The sequence below is a fragment of the Lepidochelys olivacea genome (assembly GCF_965140295.1).
Source record: "Lepidochelys olivacea isolate rLepOli2 genome assembly, chromosome: 3".
Taxonomy (NCBI): Eukaryota; Metazoa; Chordata; order Testudines; family Cheloniidae; genus Lepidochelys; species Lepidochelys olivacea.
In genome coordinates, this window is record NC_140413.1 from 111419245 (window position 1) to 111436689 (window position 17445).

General features: G+C 44.5%; 1 protein-coding gene across 2 annotated transcripts in view; it reads right to left on the reverse strand.

The window, feature by feature from the left end:
• SHPRH (SNF2 histone linker PHD RING helicase) overlaps window positions 1–17445 on the reverse strand; it is a 143035-nt gene that overhangs the window by 71462 nt on the left and 54128 nt on the right. For both annotated transcript variants that reach the window (XM_084624118.1, XM_084624119.1), the window contains exons 10-15: window positions 13662–13913; window positions 11851–11929; window positions 11090–11253; window positions 10748–11004; window positions 5092–5213; window positions 260–348 (exon numbers count right to left, since the gene is read on the reverse strand). In XM_084624118.1, the coding sequence (XP_084480244.1) occupies window positions 260–348; window positions 5092–5213; window positions 10748–11004; window positions 11090–11253; window positions 11851–11929; window positions 13662–13913 (963 nt within the window). The remainder of the gene's footprint in view (window positions 1–259; window positions 349–5091; window positions 5214–10747; window positions 11005–11089; window positions 11254–11850; window positions 11930–13661; window positions 13914–17445) is intronic.

Consider the following 17445-nt stretch of genomic DNA (forward strand, 5'->3'; position numbering starts at 1 on the left):
CCTGGTCAGCTGTGCTGACCAGAGCCACCGTGACCCAGTGCCTTACATTCCGTGACCCGGTACTGGGTCCCGAACCGCAGTTTGAAAACTACTGGTTTACAGTATGTTATATTTGAAGACAGAACAAGTTAACAGTGTCCCTTTGGCAAGCCCCTATGAGAAATAGCTGCATAAGAAATTTAACTGTGATACAAGAACAGTCAAGTACACGTTGACATGTCTATTTTAAAAATGCCTGTGAACTTAAATTCATACTCACTTGCAGCGAATCTGTTTTGAGCTTTTCTTTGTGCTCTTCAGAGGAACGCAACACCTCTCTGTACAGGTCTGCTGCCAATGCATATTCATCTGAAGAATTCAAATCCACTTAGAACCAATGCAACATTATTTCTATCTCCAAATGGCCACAAATGGCCATCATCTATGACAGAGGTGGTCAAACTATGGCCTGGGGGCCGCATCTGGTCCTCCAGATGTTTTAATCCAGTCCTCGAGCTCCCACTGGGGAGCAGGGTCCGGGGCTTGCCTCACTCTGGCACTCCAGCCGGGGAGCGGGGTCAGGGGCTTGCCCCACTCCGCGCTGCTCCCAGAAGCAGCAGCATGCCCCCCTCCAGCTCCTACGTGTAGGGGCAGCCAAGGGGCTCCGCACAGTACCCCCGCCCCAACCGCTGTCCCCACAGCTCCCATTGGCCAGGAACCACAGCCAATGGGAGCTGTGGGGTGGTGCCTGCAGACAGGGCGGTGCACAGAGCCATCTGGCAGGAGCTGGAGCATCTCCACAGGAGCTGGAGGGGGGACATGCTGCTGTTTCTGGGAGCTACTTGAAGTGCTGCCAGGAGCCTGCACCCCTGACCCCGCCCATGCCCCCCCATGCCCCAGCCCTGATCCCCCTCCCACCAGCCAAAACCCTCAGTCCCAGCCCATCCTCTTACACTCCCAACCCCTCATCCCCAGCTCCATCCCAGAGCCCTCCCCTCTTCCCCACCCCGCATCCCAACCCCCTGCCTCAGTCCAGAGTCCCCCCCTGAACTCCTCATTTTGGCCCCACTCCAGAGTCCACACCCCCCAGACGGAGCCCTCACCCCAACAACCAATTTCATGAGCATTCATGGTCCGCCATACAATTTCCATACCCAGATGTGGCCCTTGGGCCAAAAAGTTTGCCCACCCCTGATCTATAACATATGTAAGATGCCTTCAGAGGAACCATCTACTATTTACTTACTGATTTTTTGGTTTTGTAAATTGCCTATTTTAAAACACCAATTGAAGAAGAATGTTTTACTCAACATAGTGGAGTTCTACTCTGAAAAGTAAGTCTAAGAATGGCATTGTGGGGTACCATATTTGTTGTTTCTCAGTGACTTCCAGAGCAAACAGTTTCAGTTTCCAAGTTAAACATAGTTTTCGCAATTGTCAAACCTGAAAACTCATGATGATTTCAGAGTCAAGCAGAATTCTACAAGTCATATTTTCAAACTTCAAATTCAGCCCTAATACGAACCCATCTGTTACAACACCCACTGCACTGGTGCAACTAAATGCAGAATTTGCCAATTCATGACTATGAATCACCAGTATCAATAATACAGTATCAATGAATAGTCACTGGGGCAGGGAAAGAATGATTCTATAGCCTGGTGATTAGGACACTCACCAAGGAAGTGGGAGACTCAGTTTCAATGGCTCTGCTCCAATGGCTAATAATTATTTATAAAAAGTGGAGCAGCTTCAACAGGAGAGATTAAGAAAGACACATACCACAATGTCCCATAGCCCAATGGCTAGAGAATTCTCCTACAATATAGGAGACCCATGTTCAAATCCCTTCTTCACATAAAGCAGAGGGAGGAGTTGAACTCATGTTTCCTGCATCCCAGATGAGTTCCCTAACCACTGGGCTAAAGATTTTAAAGGAAGCCACCTCCTACTACAAGCTCACCCCATTCTCCCCACTGACCTTTTTGTGGATCTAGTCCTCTGCTTTTGTCAAAATTCCCACAGTCACAATGTTTTATTTCGAAGCACTAAATTATTTTGATTTGCCAAAAAATTTCATTTTCAGTTTTCAGAATTATCACTAAACCAAAAAATCCATTATTCACCCCCTCTTGTGCCATTTTCACAATCACTTTTAATAGTGGAACTATAGTTTAAGTGGCCATATGCACCCTGAGGAAGAAATTAACCAATATTAACTTGAAGCTACATTTGCAAATCATAAAAACCACAATTACGTATACTTTCTTCTCCTCCAACAACACACAGAAGATAGGTAACCAAATTAATAGTCTGGGAAAACTTTTGAATGAGTGTGGTGGTCCATGGGACATAAAAATTTAAGGGTGGACAGTAAGATAATAGTGAAAGCCCTTTTCTAGTTCCAAATATCTTGAAAAAAAGTGGTGGCAAGTTACAGGGTGGGGAAGTTGTCTAGTACAGTGGTCCTCAACCAGGGGTAAGAATACCCCTGGGGGTACGCAGAGGTCTTCCAGGGGGTACATCAACTCATCTAGATATTTACTTAGTTTTACAAGAGGCTACATAACAAGCACTAGTGAAATCAGTATAAACTAAAATTTCATACAGACAATGACTTGTTTATACTGCTCTATATTTTATACACTGAAATGTAAGTAGAATATTTATATTCAAGTTGATTTATTTTACAATTACATGGTAAAAATGAGAAAGTAAGCAATTTTTCAGTGCTGTGTGACACTTTGTATTTTTATGTCTGATTTTGAAAGCAAGTAGTTTTTAAATTAGATGAAACTTGGGTGTACACAAGACAAATCAGACTCCTGAAGGGATATAGTAGTCTGGAAAGTTTGAGAGCCACTGGTCTAGTAAAAGCTTTATTGAAAGAAGAACTGAACAGGTAAACTGAAGAGACCGTTGAAATTAATGCAGCTTAACTAAAAATGACATGATGTGATTTGATTTATCTGAACTACTAGGTGCTACAAAACGTATTACACTTCACTATACACTTCAGAGTTCACTGGTAATCACCAGGACCACATCCGATTAATAGGTGCAATTGGGAAGGAAAGGAACAAAATTTATTCTTATCCTTATTCCTAAGATTTATTCATAAGATAGTTATAGTATTAGTACTCATTTTTAAAACAAAGGGCAGGTGTAATTCCATGCAACTCATTAGTTTTAACAAAGATCACTTGGCAAAAAACAAAAAACAAACAAAAAACAGGCTGTACTTTTGCTGTGAACATTTAGAACTAAGCATCCAAGTAAATTATGCTGCTTGGTAAGAGATTCACATAATTATTTCTCTTTGCTTCATTTTTCAGATTTCTGATTAGAACTCACAAAACCCCCACACTGATTCAACTGGAATCTACACTGCCATTTATATGCTAATATTCCTTCAACTAAACAGCGTTTGCAATGGCAACAACATAATGCCTTCTTGTATTTCTTACATTCTCTGTGTACACAGCAATTGCTCCAGACATGGGGGCGGAAAGTATTGTCATCATTGCTACCAAATTGGTTATCTTTTGTACCTTCAACTTCAAATGGCAGTATCAATCCTCGCTATTGATGCCATTAAAATCTATTACAACTTAAAAACAATATTGCAAAAGCATCCATATGTTATATGATATTGAAACTGAAATGCAATTTCACTTTATGAGAGACAAAAAGCCTCAATACCACATTTTACTAAAATGTTTAAAATACTGTATAATGTCATAATATTCTAGGGAAGAGGCCAAAGATTTCACTGACCATTAGATCAAAGGAGCAAAGTTTAGTGACTGGAATGAATGTGCAAAGGACAAAAAATGTTTCTGATAAATTAAGCACCACACATACTTCCAGCATTGTGCCACTCTTTGCTAGCTATGTGTTTCAAGTTCTATTACCTACACAAAACCTTTGATGTAGCTGTCACAGTTCCAGAGGTAACTGCATCTCTGACCTCTTCTCACCCCTCTTAGATCTCCAGCCTCTAGCCATCACCCTTCTCAGGAGAGAGTCCTGTGACACCCTCTCTAGGCTGGGTATTTAGGCAACGATCGTCCCTGCAATTCATTCCGATCACCTCAGCAAGTCTGACTTTAGTTCAGCACTAACAGTCCTATTCTTTCTGGGGCAATGACAGGGTTAACCTGTGACCAGCCAGCCTTCATAAAGCAAAGTATTATTTATTCACAACAAAAGCATTATAGAGAAAACATCTCAAACAACAAACAACTTATATGAAGTCTTAGCTTGTCACCCATCTTCCACATGGAGACCTTGGCATGTACTATCACAGGGCCTGTCCCTCTGGCTCACAGTCTCATGTCCATTCTTGGATCAGGAGAGTGACCTCTCTCCCTGCTTCAAGGTTGTCAATGTACTGGCAAACAAGGAACCCAAAACCATATATTTTTGAACCAGATCAAACCAGTTTATGCAATTTTCCACAGGGGTGAGGCTTCTCCAGACTGGTTAACTGCCATGGGATTTGCATTGGTCACCATCTAGTGATTTTAATTCCTCCAGGAAACCCTTTAGTTCCCCCATGAATCCATAATATAATCCCTACCCCAGAAAGATGCACATAACTTTTACAAAGTTGATACAAGAATCTTTGGATATTCCAAGTGTCCATTGTATCTGTCACAGTAGCCACTGTCATAGCCCTAATAAAAGGGAGAAAATAATGGCGCTAATTCACCTCATCTGCTCCAGTTTTACACTAGTGCAACTCAATGGACGTCAATGGATTTACACTTGAATTACACCACTGTGAAAGCAGAATCAAGCTAGATTTGTTGCTTTTATCCTCTCTTGATTAGACTTTAGAAAGTGAACATAGAAAGAACGTTACAAAATTTAAAAAATGGAAAGTGCTGTGATGCAGTTCCCAATATACTGCACCTCTTTCTTCCCTGTCAGCTCAGAGAAATTTGTTAGGATTTCAGCTGCTGCCTATATGCAGTTCCAGTTTTCTGTGACCGCATAATGCACTTTTCCCTGAAATCAATGGACCTGTCATTTTGCCATGATGATAGCTAACCTCATGACTCGCCCATCAGACAGAGTAAATTAACATAGTGAGCGGTATGCTTTTACCTTTAATGATATGGATACCAGCTAAACCATTGAGAGCACACACCAGTTGTCGATGGGCTTCCTCACATTCAGTGCGACATTTCTTCTGCAGTGAAGTTAGTAGCTCCTCCATGGTCATTGTGCTGAAATAAAGATCTAATGGATCAAATTTGAAAGAAAACAGACGCTACACTTGCATGAAAGGTCATATTATGCAAACATATGTTTGCCACATGATAAATATTCTCAAGGACAATATAGTGACATGACTTAGTTTTAGCAGTCACTCTTTCAGCTGCAGCATCTGCACACATCTAGTTACGGGCTGTGCCCCAATCACTCATCTAACCAAGAGTGCACGTCAAGAGTATAGGAATGAACTCCCCCACTCTGTGGAGACTTGGGAAAAGTAGACCTGTCAGAACTCCAGTGCCAGGAATTTCTCCCATTACTTCATTCAGAGCCACTATGTCCAAGTCTCTACACTGCAACAACACAGCATCATTCCTCCAGAGACAAGGAAGTACAGGCCATTCTTGTAGAGAAAGAGCTATACAATCTATTTTCAAAAGCACCTTCCCTCCGGGACCAATGCATTACTTCAGCAACATGACAGCTCCACCAGACTCTCAGGGCCTGAGAGTATGTATTGTTGTAAAGCGATCTTTCCACATTGTAACCGGCCTCTCTCCTTTAAGTATTATTATTTGTATTGCTGATATACATAAGAGCCAAATGAAAAAGGGATCCCATTGTGTTAGGGTTGTACAAATGAATAAGCAATAGTTCATGAGCAAATCTAAATAGATAAGACAAAGTACAGGGGAAAGGAGATAACAATACAAGCGAGTAAACAGAGCGATGGTTGACAAATGTCACATTAGTTACACTATGCTTTCCTTCCTTTAATTTTTTTTAATTCTCTGAGTGGGGTTTAGCAGGAGATTACCTAAATAGAAAGAAAAAGGGAAGGAGAGAGGTGAAAGGGAGAGGGTAGGAGAAGAAAGAGGGAAGGAAGAATGAAGGGACCATAAAGGGCCACTGGGGTCAGGCTGAAATGAAGGGTTTGGGCAGGAGTGGATTGAAACAGACAAGCAATCAGCATGAGAAGAGACTGACCAGAGTAAAAATGGTAGAAATCAGCACCATCACATTAGTATCCAACAGTCCCTGCTAAGGCTGCTTCGGTGCCTGATTCTGGTTCCCGGGGCTGGCTCCTCCCTGGAATTGTTCCTCGTGTCCTAGAGGGATGCGGGAGTCACCCCTGCACAGTTTGGATCCAGGACGTGAAGGTATGGAGAAGCCGCATTGACTGGGCCCCATCTTCCCCTCCCAGCAACACTGCAGTACCTACTACGGCAGGGGTAGTCAATATGGGGACCACAGGCCAAATTCAGACCGCCAGATGCTTTTGAACAGACCTGAAATCTTTTTATTTACTTATTATCATAATTATTGGGGGTTTTTTAAATGATTTTCTTCTCTGGAGTCTGGACCTTGACTATACCTTGACCAAGAAATTAGGACCTTGACAAAAAGTAATTGATTACGCCTGTACTAAGGTTTCCCCCTTACCTTTGCTCCTGCTATCTAAAGTTTCAATGCTCCTGCTGCCATTCCAGCATCGGAGATGGAGGTGCTATTGATTTAAAACTGCAATTTATACTGATCTACATTTCTCAGTTGTATTGGAAAATATGCACAGCACCTGCTGCTCTCATTCTGCTTAGCTCTAGCCAGCGCCATTAATCTTTCATTTTCATAAGCATGGAGAGTGAAAGAAATTTCTAAAAGCAAAACAAAAATAGCACATAGTTTCATAATTTGTAAGGCCTAGCCTACACTAGAAAATTAGGTTGGTTTAACTATGTTGGTCAGGGTTTGAAAAATCTACACCCCTGAGCTGCGTAATTAAGCCAACCTAAGTCCCCATGTAGACAGCACGAGATCAACAGAAGAATTCTGCCATCAACCTAGCTAGTACCTCTCGGGGAGGTGGATTACCTACACCGATGGGTAGCATCTCTACTGAAGTGCTACAGCTGTGCCGCTGTAGCATTTTAAGTGTAGACAAGCCCTTAATTCATTTACTTTGAACAATCTGAGGCTAATAATCAATTTCAAGAGAAGTTCCTGATTCAGTTGAAATTCTAGGAAAACCTAAAAAGTATCCTGTTTAGGAATGGCTAGACAGCCTTACTCACTGCCTTTACTAGATGAGAAAATTAACACTCTCATAGAACACACTCCAGGCGTCAGTTTCCTTGTTTCAGTCCAATTCTCCTATTCACCACAATACCTGGCACTGAATTCTTATTTATTCACATGCAAATAAAGGAAGCCATAAGCCAAATCTTCTGCATGTTCTGGGAATGGTCCATTGCTACAGACAGCACTTGTTCACAAGAAAATATATAAATGGTATCTCCAAACTGTCTTTTCTTACAGTGTGTTTACTGGGGGTTCATCTTTTATTGCTTGTCTTCCACTGCAATTGCTATGCTGCTGTACTCATCAACATTTCACTGAAATCAGTGCAGTGCTAGGATATTCCTGGTGCATTCAGCAGCATGGCTTGCATGCTGCACTTGTACATCATTGGAATGTTCGGCAGTACTCAAACAGTAACTTGCTATGGATTGGGGGAGTACTGGTATTTCTCATGTTCCACCCATGCTTCCACAGCTTTAAAACTATCAGGCAGGAAAATCCTACAACAGATTGTCTGCTTCTATAGCTATTGCACAACAGCACAGACATAATTCTACACTGAAGGTGCCCTGTCAGGAGAGAGAGGAGGGACGAAGGACAGAGGGAAAGAGACACAGGAAATGCGTGAAGAGAGCAGAGAGGAACAAAAGAAAAGGTGGTTGAAAACAGCAGAAATACATTCACATTAAGGGCCAAGCTTGATTCTTTCCTGCCTGTGGCAGCAAGAGCTTAAAAAAAAAAAAAATGCAGAAAAGCCAATGCTCTCAGTCCCTGGCATAGGATTATGCACCCATACCTTTCTCTCTAGCAACTCACTGTTGCTAGCCAAAAGAGCAGCACTCACTTGCTCCAAAAGGAGCAGTATTAAACCGTTTTTGGCTAAAGACAGGGCTGGTGCAGTGATGGCCTTATGGCAGGGGTGGTCAAACTTTTTGGCCTGAGGGCCACATTGGGGTTGCAAAATTGTATGGAGGGCTGGGTAGGGAAGGCTGGGCCCCCAAAACAGCCTGGCCCTGCCCCCTATCCGACACCTCCACTTCCCGCCCCTTGGCTGCCCCCCCTCAGAATCCCCAACCCATCCAATCCCCCCGCTCCTTGTCCCCGACCGCCCCCTCCCAGGACCCCTGGCCCCTAACTGCCCCCCGCCAGGATCCCACCCTCTATCCAACCCCCCTGCTCCCTGTCCTCTGACTGTCCCAACTCCTGTCCACACCCCCACTGTCTGACAGGCCCCCCGGGACTCCCACACCTTTCCAACCCCCCCGTTTCCCATCCCCTGAACACCCCCCCAGAACCTCCGCCCCATCCAACCACCCTCTGACAGGCCCCCCAGGACTCCCACACCTATCCAGCCGCCCCCTGCTCCCTATCCCCTGACTGGCCCCCAGCCCTGGCCCCCTTACCATTCCGCTCAGAGTAGAATGTCTGGCAGCTGCACCACCCGGCTGGAGCCAGACACGCTGCCGTGCTGCCCTCCAGGAGCATGCAGCCCCGCAGCCCAGAGCGCTGCTCGCTCAGCACTATAACTGCGGGGGAGGGGAGACAGCAAGGGAGGGGCTGCACTAGCCTCCCCGGCAGGGGAACTCAAGGGCTGGGCAGGACGGATGTGGCCCGCGGGCCATAGTTTGCCCACCTCTGCCTTATGGGTTGCATGTGGGGGGAGAGAAAGATCTTTACAAGTGTGCACACAAAAGTATGCAAACAGATTTTGAAAGTCTAGCCCTAAATTTATTTTAAAACACAGAAGTTCTTTATTAACAGTTTATTTAAAACAATGTTTTAAAAAAACCTATATTGTACTGCTTATTCACCTTGTGAATAACTCTTCTTTTAGACAGTGAATCCTGCAGGCTAAATAGGCTCTCTTGTTTTTTCCTAGTCAGTTTAATTTTTCAAGTGCTCATGCTCTAGCGCAATGTTTGTCAGCAAACACTGAAGACAAAATAAATTCCACTGAATTTAGGATCTCAGTTTTGTATCCCATCATAAACATGGTAACTCCATCAGTATAGTGCCTCTCGTCATCATAGTAAAAGGTCAGTCCTTGGAAGAGTGCCAAATACAGAACAATCAAAATCGCTTTCTCAGGCACCTAGGAATTAGTAGGAATAATAGAATCATAGAATATCAGGGTTGGAAGGGACCTCAGGAGGTCATCTAGTCCAACCCCCTGCTCAAAAGCAGGACCCATACCCAATTAAATCATCCCAGCCAGGGCTTTGTCAAGCCTGACCTTAAAAACTTCTAAGGAAGGAGATTCCACCACCTCCCTAGGCAACTCATTCCAGTGTTTCACCACCCTCCTAGTGAAAAAGTTTTTCCTAATATCCAACCTAAACCTCCCCCACTGCAACTTGAGACCATTACTCCTTGTCCTGTCCTCTTCCACCACTGAGAATAGTCTAGAACTATCCTCTCTGGAACTACCTCTCAGGTAGTTGAAAGCAGCTATCAAATCCCCCCTCATTCTTCTCTTCTGCAGACTAAACAATCCCAGTTTCCTCAGCCTCTCCTCATAACTCATGTGTTCCAGACCCCCAATCATTTTTGTTGCCCTTCGCTGGACTCTCTCCAATTTATCCACATCCTTCTTGTAGTGTGGGGCCCAAAACTGGACACAGTACTCCAGATGAGGCCTCACCAATGTCGAATAGAGGGGGACGATCACGTCCCTCGATCTGCTCGCTATGCCCCTACTTATACATCCCAAAATGCCATTGGCCTTCGTGGCAACAAGGGCACACTGCTGACTCATATCCAGCTTCTCGTCCACTGTCACCCCTAGGTCCTTTTCCGCAGAACTGCTGCCTAGCCATTCGGTCCCTAGTCTGTAGCTGTGCATTGGGTTCTTCCGTCCTAAGTGCAGGACCCTGCACTTATCCTTATTGAACCTCATCAGATTTCTTTTGGCCCAATCCTCCAATTTGTCTAGGTCCCTCTGTATCCTATCCCTGCCCTCCAGCGTATCTACCACTCCTCCCAGTTTAGTATCATCCGCAAATTTGCTGAGAGTGCAATCCACACCATCTTCCAGATCATTTATGAAGATATTGAACAAAGCCGGCCCCAGGACCGACACCTGGGGCACTCCACTTGACACCGGCTGCCAACTAGACGTGGAGCCATTGATCACTACCCGTTGAGCCCGACAATCTAGCCAACTTTCTACCCACCTTACAGTGCATTCATCCAGCCCATACTTCTTGCTTAACTTGCTGACAAGAATACTGTGGGAGACCGTGTCAATAACCTTACTGCATCCTTCTCAGCTTCTGACGTCAGGTAAGATCATGCCTGATGCAGCATAGCTGCGAAGTGGCTCAACTGGCAGGTATAATTTTTGACTTACTGTAACAACATTGGCCCCTGATCCCATACCATTAAGTTCAATGGGAGCTTTGCCATGGATTTCAATGAGTGTAGGATCAAGCCCTCAGCACTCAATTTAAGCAGTGGTAAAATTCACCTTTTCTGCAATGGCAAGAATTCCCCACGAACAGCTTGTGGATGACAGCAGGCCTGCCTCAGCCGCAGCAAAGGGTACAGAATAGAAGTGACCGTCCTCCTGTCCAAGCTGCTAAGTTTAAGAGTCCAATCAGAAATCTTCCTGAGTTTTGCTAGCGCATCTTGGCAGCACACTTCATGTTGACGATGATAAAAGTGTCTCTCCACAGGAGAAAAGTGAAGCCAGTGCACATCTTCTGTCTGAGGGGGAATCTGAATCTGCAAAGTAAAATAAAATAAATACATAAAAATGTTTTTGTTGAAAGTGCTATTTACATGCAATTTTTTTAAAGTCCATATTTACTTGATCAATCACGTCCTTCTTTGCTGATCTCCACATTATGTTGGCAATTAGGTTGTAGAGAGGCTGAGGATTTTTCCTACAGTAAGGTCGATACAGAAGCTGATCCCACCAATGTTTGACCCAGTAAGGATCAACTCCAAGAAAAAGCACTAGGCCATATAGATCTGACAAAAGAAGAAGATTACTGTAGAAATTTTTTTTGGTGTGGCATTCTAAAATAGCACACAGTAACGTAATGTCACCAAGTTTGAAATACCTAAGTGCTTAAACCGCAGAAGCAGACTCAGTTCATCACTCTTCTACAGAAAACAGATGAAGCTCCATGCAATTTACTATGTGCTGTGGTCTTTCAGCTGAGACCTTAAATATTAAGGTCCTGTCTGTTCTGTATAACTTTAAAGATTGTATGACACTTTCCATAAGAGTTAGTTTTCCCTAGGATCTTGTTACCAAAAAAAAAAAAAATACTGCTCTCCATCATTATTTTGCAACCTGCAATGCACCAATTGCTTATTGCCTACCACCCCAGCAGTGGCTGTAATTCAGTAGAGTTTCACTCCTTCAATAGCGTCTTAATATTATGACAAAGGAAATCAATTAAGACTTACAAACTATAAGCATTCTTCTCTAGGAATACAAAATATCTACTGCAGGAATCTAGAATAGGAATATCAAAATTGGCAAGTTTAGTTGTCTTTCCTGGAGCCCCAATTCATTGGGGAAAAAAACCCAAACAGACTACACTACTACACAAAGCTTACCTTCTAATCCTCGCTGCACAGGAGTGCCACTGACACACCAGCGATTGATTCCACTCAAACGGAGTGCCATTTCTGCAGCCTAATGAGAGAAGACAGGAATAGCAATAAGTAGAAAAACACGAAAAGACCACAAGAGCCAAGAAAAAGCTCACTCACTCTGAAGAACCATGATTGTATTTGTCAGCCTTGCAAAACACTATTCACCAGACATGCCAAACCCATGAAAAAAAGGCTGAAATTGGGCTTGTTTTTGCTTAATTGGCTTGTGAGTTGCTTGATGGCTAGTTTTTGGCTTGTAGCTTGTTGCTTTTTTTTTTTTTGGATTGGCTCCCGGCAAGCAGGAGCAAGGGGGGGCAAATAGGGGAGGAAGAGAATCAGGGTGCACAGTGGGCCCACCACAGTCCCAGACTGCACGCCGGGGGGATCTAGTCACACAGAATGTTGGGGTTCTTAGGGATTGACTTGTTTTAGCCTTGTTTTGAAATGGGATTAGCTTGATTTTTGGCTTACTGTGAAAGTCAGGATGCTTATTTACCATCTGAAAGTTGGCAACTGTGCTACTCACCTAAGTTGCCTGTGGAGAGCAGTATTTTTGGTTGACAGGTAAGAGACAGATAGTTTTTTCATTAAATAATAAGAAAGGATGGGAAAGAAGATATTGTGCCTCGGCTGATGAAGAGAAACATCAGGGTCATTAGTACAGTAAGAGAAGTAAGAACTTTGGTTCCACACACAGATTTCCCTACATGTGTGGTAACTACAGTATCTGCTTACATGTAAAAGAAAGGAACTGATCCAGAGCAACAGGTCTCAGATTGCTACCTCTGTAATCCTTGCATGTTCCAGACAGAGTTTGCTGTAAATATGGTCCTGGCTCTCCTCTGTTTCTAGCTGTAACTACCATTAAAAGACAACTAAAATTACATTAAATACTTCCCTGACATTACTTTTACATGTAAGCAATTGATGTATTTGCCATATGGATGTTAAATAATCATTTGGGAAAGTGGAAGTGATACACACTTAAGACATTTACACTATGGAAGAGTGAGAACCCCTGTACTACAGAAAACTGATAGATATGCAAGCAGAACTGATACACTTGTGTTTTTTCCCCCCTCACACATGCACGCACACACACGGAAGGGCTCTGGTATGTATATATAGATTCATTATGCTTTTATTTTAAAAACAAATGGATCACTTGACAGCTGATGAGATCTATCACAGATCTAATTCAAACTGGATGAAGTGTTTACAACAAGGAGGTAAGTTAACTGGGCATAAATTGTTATGTGAGTAGGATTTTCTGTTGGCATTTTTATCTCCCTACCTTGGGCAACGGGGTGGACACACACTAACTAAAATAATCTCTCTCTACAAATTGCTAGAATGAGCCTAAAGAGCTTCTCAAGTCATTGCTGACTGTTTTATAGTTTCTAGACCTAAAGGACATATTAATACCTCTAAACCAGGTCACTGAACAGGCTAATGCGTTCTTTGAAACTATCAAACACTGTATACAGCATGATGACCTAGTTCTTTAAACTGTTGGTATGAATTATGTTAAATACTTTTTGAGCTAGATACACATCATAGCATGCCAAAACTTCAATGGGGAATCATTTAACAGTAAATATCTCCAAGAGGAAGCAAGCCATTAGTACTTCTGAAGAACAGATTACAAGGACAAGTTTATGTTTAATACACATTAAGAGTCAAGAAGCAGCTTTATCTTATTTTTTTTTCTTTAAGTTACAATAATCTTATCAAATCTTTTCAATACAGGCATGCCCAGGAGACTTCCTCACCTTTGCAGTGGTGCATTCAACCATCTGTGCTTCATCTAGACAGATCCTCCACCACTCCACTGCTACTAAGGGACTTGGGATAGCCATATACCGCTTCTGGTTCCTGAAACGGCGCCCATCTTCACTGTTACTATGTGGGATGTCCACGTAGTTCAGCTCAGTGCGAAGGACATCATAAGTGGTGATGACTACCTCCTGCTCTGCTAACATGTGAGGCTGCAAGAAGCCATGTTTCTTCACACCTTGATACACCTACACACATTTATATACACAAACATGAGAGCAAAGACTGAAGATAAGAAATACTTCATAAAGTGTAAGAGCTCTTTATAGTTTTACAGAACACACACTTAAAAATGTTCTTTGCATAATGCAGTGTCAGTTCATAAAAAATGGCTACTAAACTTTTCGTAACTGTTGTTCTTCAAGATGTGTTGCACATGTCCATTCCACATGAGGTATGGATGCACCACACGCACAGTTGTCAGGGAATTTTTTCCCTCAATGGTATCTGTTGGGCCAACTCTAGCACCCTTTGGTGCTAGATATAAGCATATATAAGGGGCCTGGCTGGCTCCGCACCCTCTCAGTTCCTTCTTACTGGCTAACTCTGACAGAGGGGCAGGAGAATGGGTCGCAGAATGGACATGAGCAACACATTTAGAGGAACAGAAGCTACGGAAAGGTTAGTACCCATTTTTTCTTCGAGTGCTTCCTCAAGTCCATTTCATGTTAGGTGACTCTCAAGTGGAACCTTAGGAAGTGGGCTTGGAGTTCACATATATGCGGACTGCTCTACCAAACGCAGCATCACCTCTAGCCTGCTGTGTGATGGCAAAGCGGGATGAAAAGGTATGCACCAATGACCAAGTCGCCATTCTACAAATATCCTGGGTTGGGACCTGGGCCAGAAACACGACTGAGGAAGCTTGAGCTCTCATCGAGTAAGCTGTCAAGATAGCAAGAAGTGGAGCACCTGCCTGGTCACAGTACATGCGAATGGAGGAAGTGATCCAGGATGAAATTCTTTGGGCCGAAATTGGTAGGCCTTTCACCCTGTCTGCTATTTCCAGGAAGAGCTGCGTGGGCTTACAAAACAGTTTGGTCCTTTGTGTATAGAAGGCGAGGGCCTGCCTAACATCCAATGTGTGAAGGCGCTACTCCTCCCTATTCTTGTGCGATTCCAGGAAGAATACTAGCAGAAATATAGAGTGGTTATTATGCACGTAACCACCTTTGGGAGGAACACAGGAGTGGGGGAGAAATTGTACTTAAAGAACACCATATACGGGGCGTCTGAAGTAAGGCCCCTGATCTCCGAGACCATCCTGGCTGAGGTAATCGCCAATAGGAAGGCGACCTTCCAGGAGAGGTACGACAAGGGGCACAATACCAGCTGCTCAAAGGAAGGGCCTGAGAGTCTTAACAGGATCAGGTTTAGGTCCCACTGTGGAATGGGTTCATTAATTTGTGGTTATAATCTCTATAAGCCCTTAAAGTGAATGGACATTTTATGTGAAAAAAAACAAAGATGGCTGCTAGGTGCACTCCAACTAGCCCTGCTCTTTCAGATGAAGCATATACTCCAAAACTGAGTGGAGAGGTGACCTACCAGGTGAGATGCCTCGTTGGGATGACCACAAGGAGAAACGCTTTCACTTGGCGAGGTAAGTCACTCTAGTAGATGATTTCCTACCGTCTAGCAATACCTGGCGGACTTACTCCAAACAGGCCAGCTCCGCTTCCATGGAGCTTCCACACAGTCAAGTGGAGAACCTTGACATTCAGGCGGAGCAATCGGCTGTGATCTTGTGAGATCAGGTCTGGAGGGGAGGAAACGGCACTGGGATCGCTACTGACAGGTCTAATAAGATGCCCAACCAGTGCTGGTGTGGCCATGCTGGGGCTATAAGAATAACCTTTGCTCTATCCTGCTTGACCTTGAGTAAGACTTTGTGCATGAGAGGAATGGGGGTGGGGGGGAAGGGGGACAAAAACACACATAACAGATGCTTTGTCCAATGGAGTAGGAAGGCATCTGTAAGCGAGCCCAGGCTGCACCCACGTAGAGAGCAAAAACTGCTGACACTTTCTGTTTTGCTTGGTTTTAAACAGGTCTTTGAGGGGAGTCCCCCACTGCTCGAAGATGGTCCTGATTATACCGGGGTGAAGGGACCACTCGTGGTGAGAGGAGAAAGATCTGCTGAGGTGATCTGCCAGATTGCTCCAGGCTCCCGGAAGGTGAGAAGCTTTGAGGTGGATCGAGTGCTTCACACAGAATTCCCACAAGTGAATGGCCTCTTGACACGGGGAGGGGAGGAGAAGAGCATGCCCCTTCCTGCTTGTTGATGTAAAACATTGCTGTTGTATTGCCCGTAAGGACTCACTCAACCTTGCCTACAATCTAGAGTATAAACACTTGGCATGCTAGGTGAACCACTCAGTTCTCTGACATTTATATGTAAGGAAAGTTCCTCCTGGGACCACAGACCTTGAGTTCTGAGTTGCTTAAGGTGAGCACCCCAACCTAGCTCGGACGCATCCAAGGTTAGGGATACTGATGGTCAGGGACTGCCCAAGCCTACCGACCAGGAGTCCCTCCACCAATCTAGAGAGGCGAGGACCTGGGCAGGAACTGTAAGCACTGTGTCCAAATGACGACGGCTTGGCGAGTACGCCGAGTCCAGCCATACTTGAAGGGGTCTGAGGCACAGTCTCACAAGCGGTACTATGTACGTGCATGCAGCCATATGATCCAATAATCTGAGGCAAAAACTGGCTGTCATGACAGGGCGTGCACTGACCTACGATATCAGGGATGACATTGCCTGGAACCCGAAAAATGGAGGTGTGAAAACAGGCGTCTTAAGTTGAAGGCAGCATACCAGTCCTTTGGATCCAAGGAGGGGATAATGAAGGCCAGGGATACCATGCAAAAATTCAGTTTCTTCAGAGAACTCTTGAGGAAACTCAGGTCTAGGGTGCATCCGAGACCCCCTTTGGCCTTCAGGATTAGGAAACAACAGGTGTAAAAATCTTTTCCCCTCAAACTCTGAGGTACCTCCTCCACAGCCCAAACCCAGAGGAGGGCTTGCACCTCCTAGGCCAAAAGTTGCTCATGAGAAGGGTTCCTGAAGAGGGATGTGAAAGGGGTGTGGGAGGGAGGAATGGAAATAAACTGGACAGTATAACCTTCCTCCACCATACTCCTTACCCAGCAGTCCAAGGTGATATGGGAACATGCCTGGCTGAAGCAAGAGCAATGGTTCAAAAACCAAAGTGGGGCAGGATCCAGTACAGGAACCGGCATAATGCACTTGAACTCCCCATCAAAAGTTCTGCTTGGATCCTCTGGAGTGTCTGTGAGAGTCTGTCAGCAAGGCCAAAGTGGGTGGGATGTCTGTTTTTATAACCTGTTTCACTTCTAAAACAGGTCCTGGCACAGCGATGGAGTTGGGAAGTGGACCAGTTGTTGAGGCCTGAAGTTTCCTGGAAGGCGCTGGTGCATATAGATCTAGAGACTTGAGGGTGGCTCTGGAATCCTTCAGGCTGTGAAGCTTCGCATCCATTTGCGCAGGGAAGAGCAAAGTACCTTCAGGTCCTGAATGGATTGTTGGACCTCCACTGGTAGACCCGAGAACTGAAGCCACGCGCATCTGCTCATGACCACTGCAGAAACCATGGATCTAGCCACCGAATCTGCCGCATCCAGGGCAGCCTGCAGGGAGGCTCTGCCCACAGACTTCCCTTCCTCCACCAGAGTGGAGAACTCCTGTCTGGACTC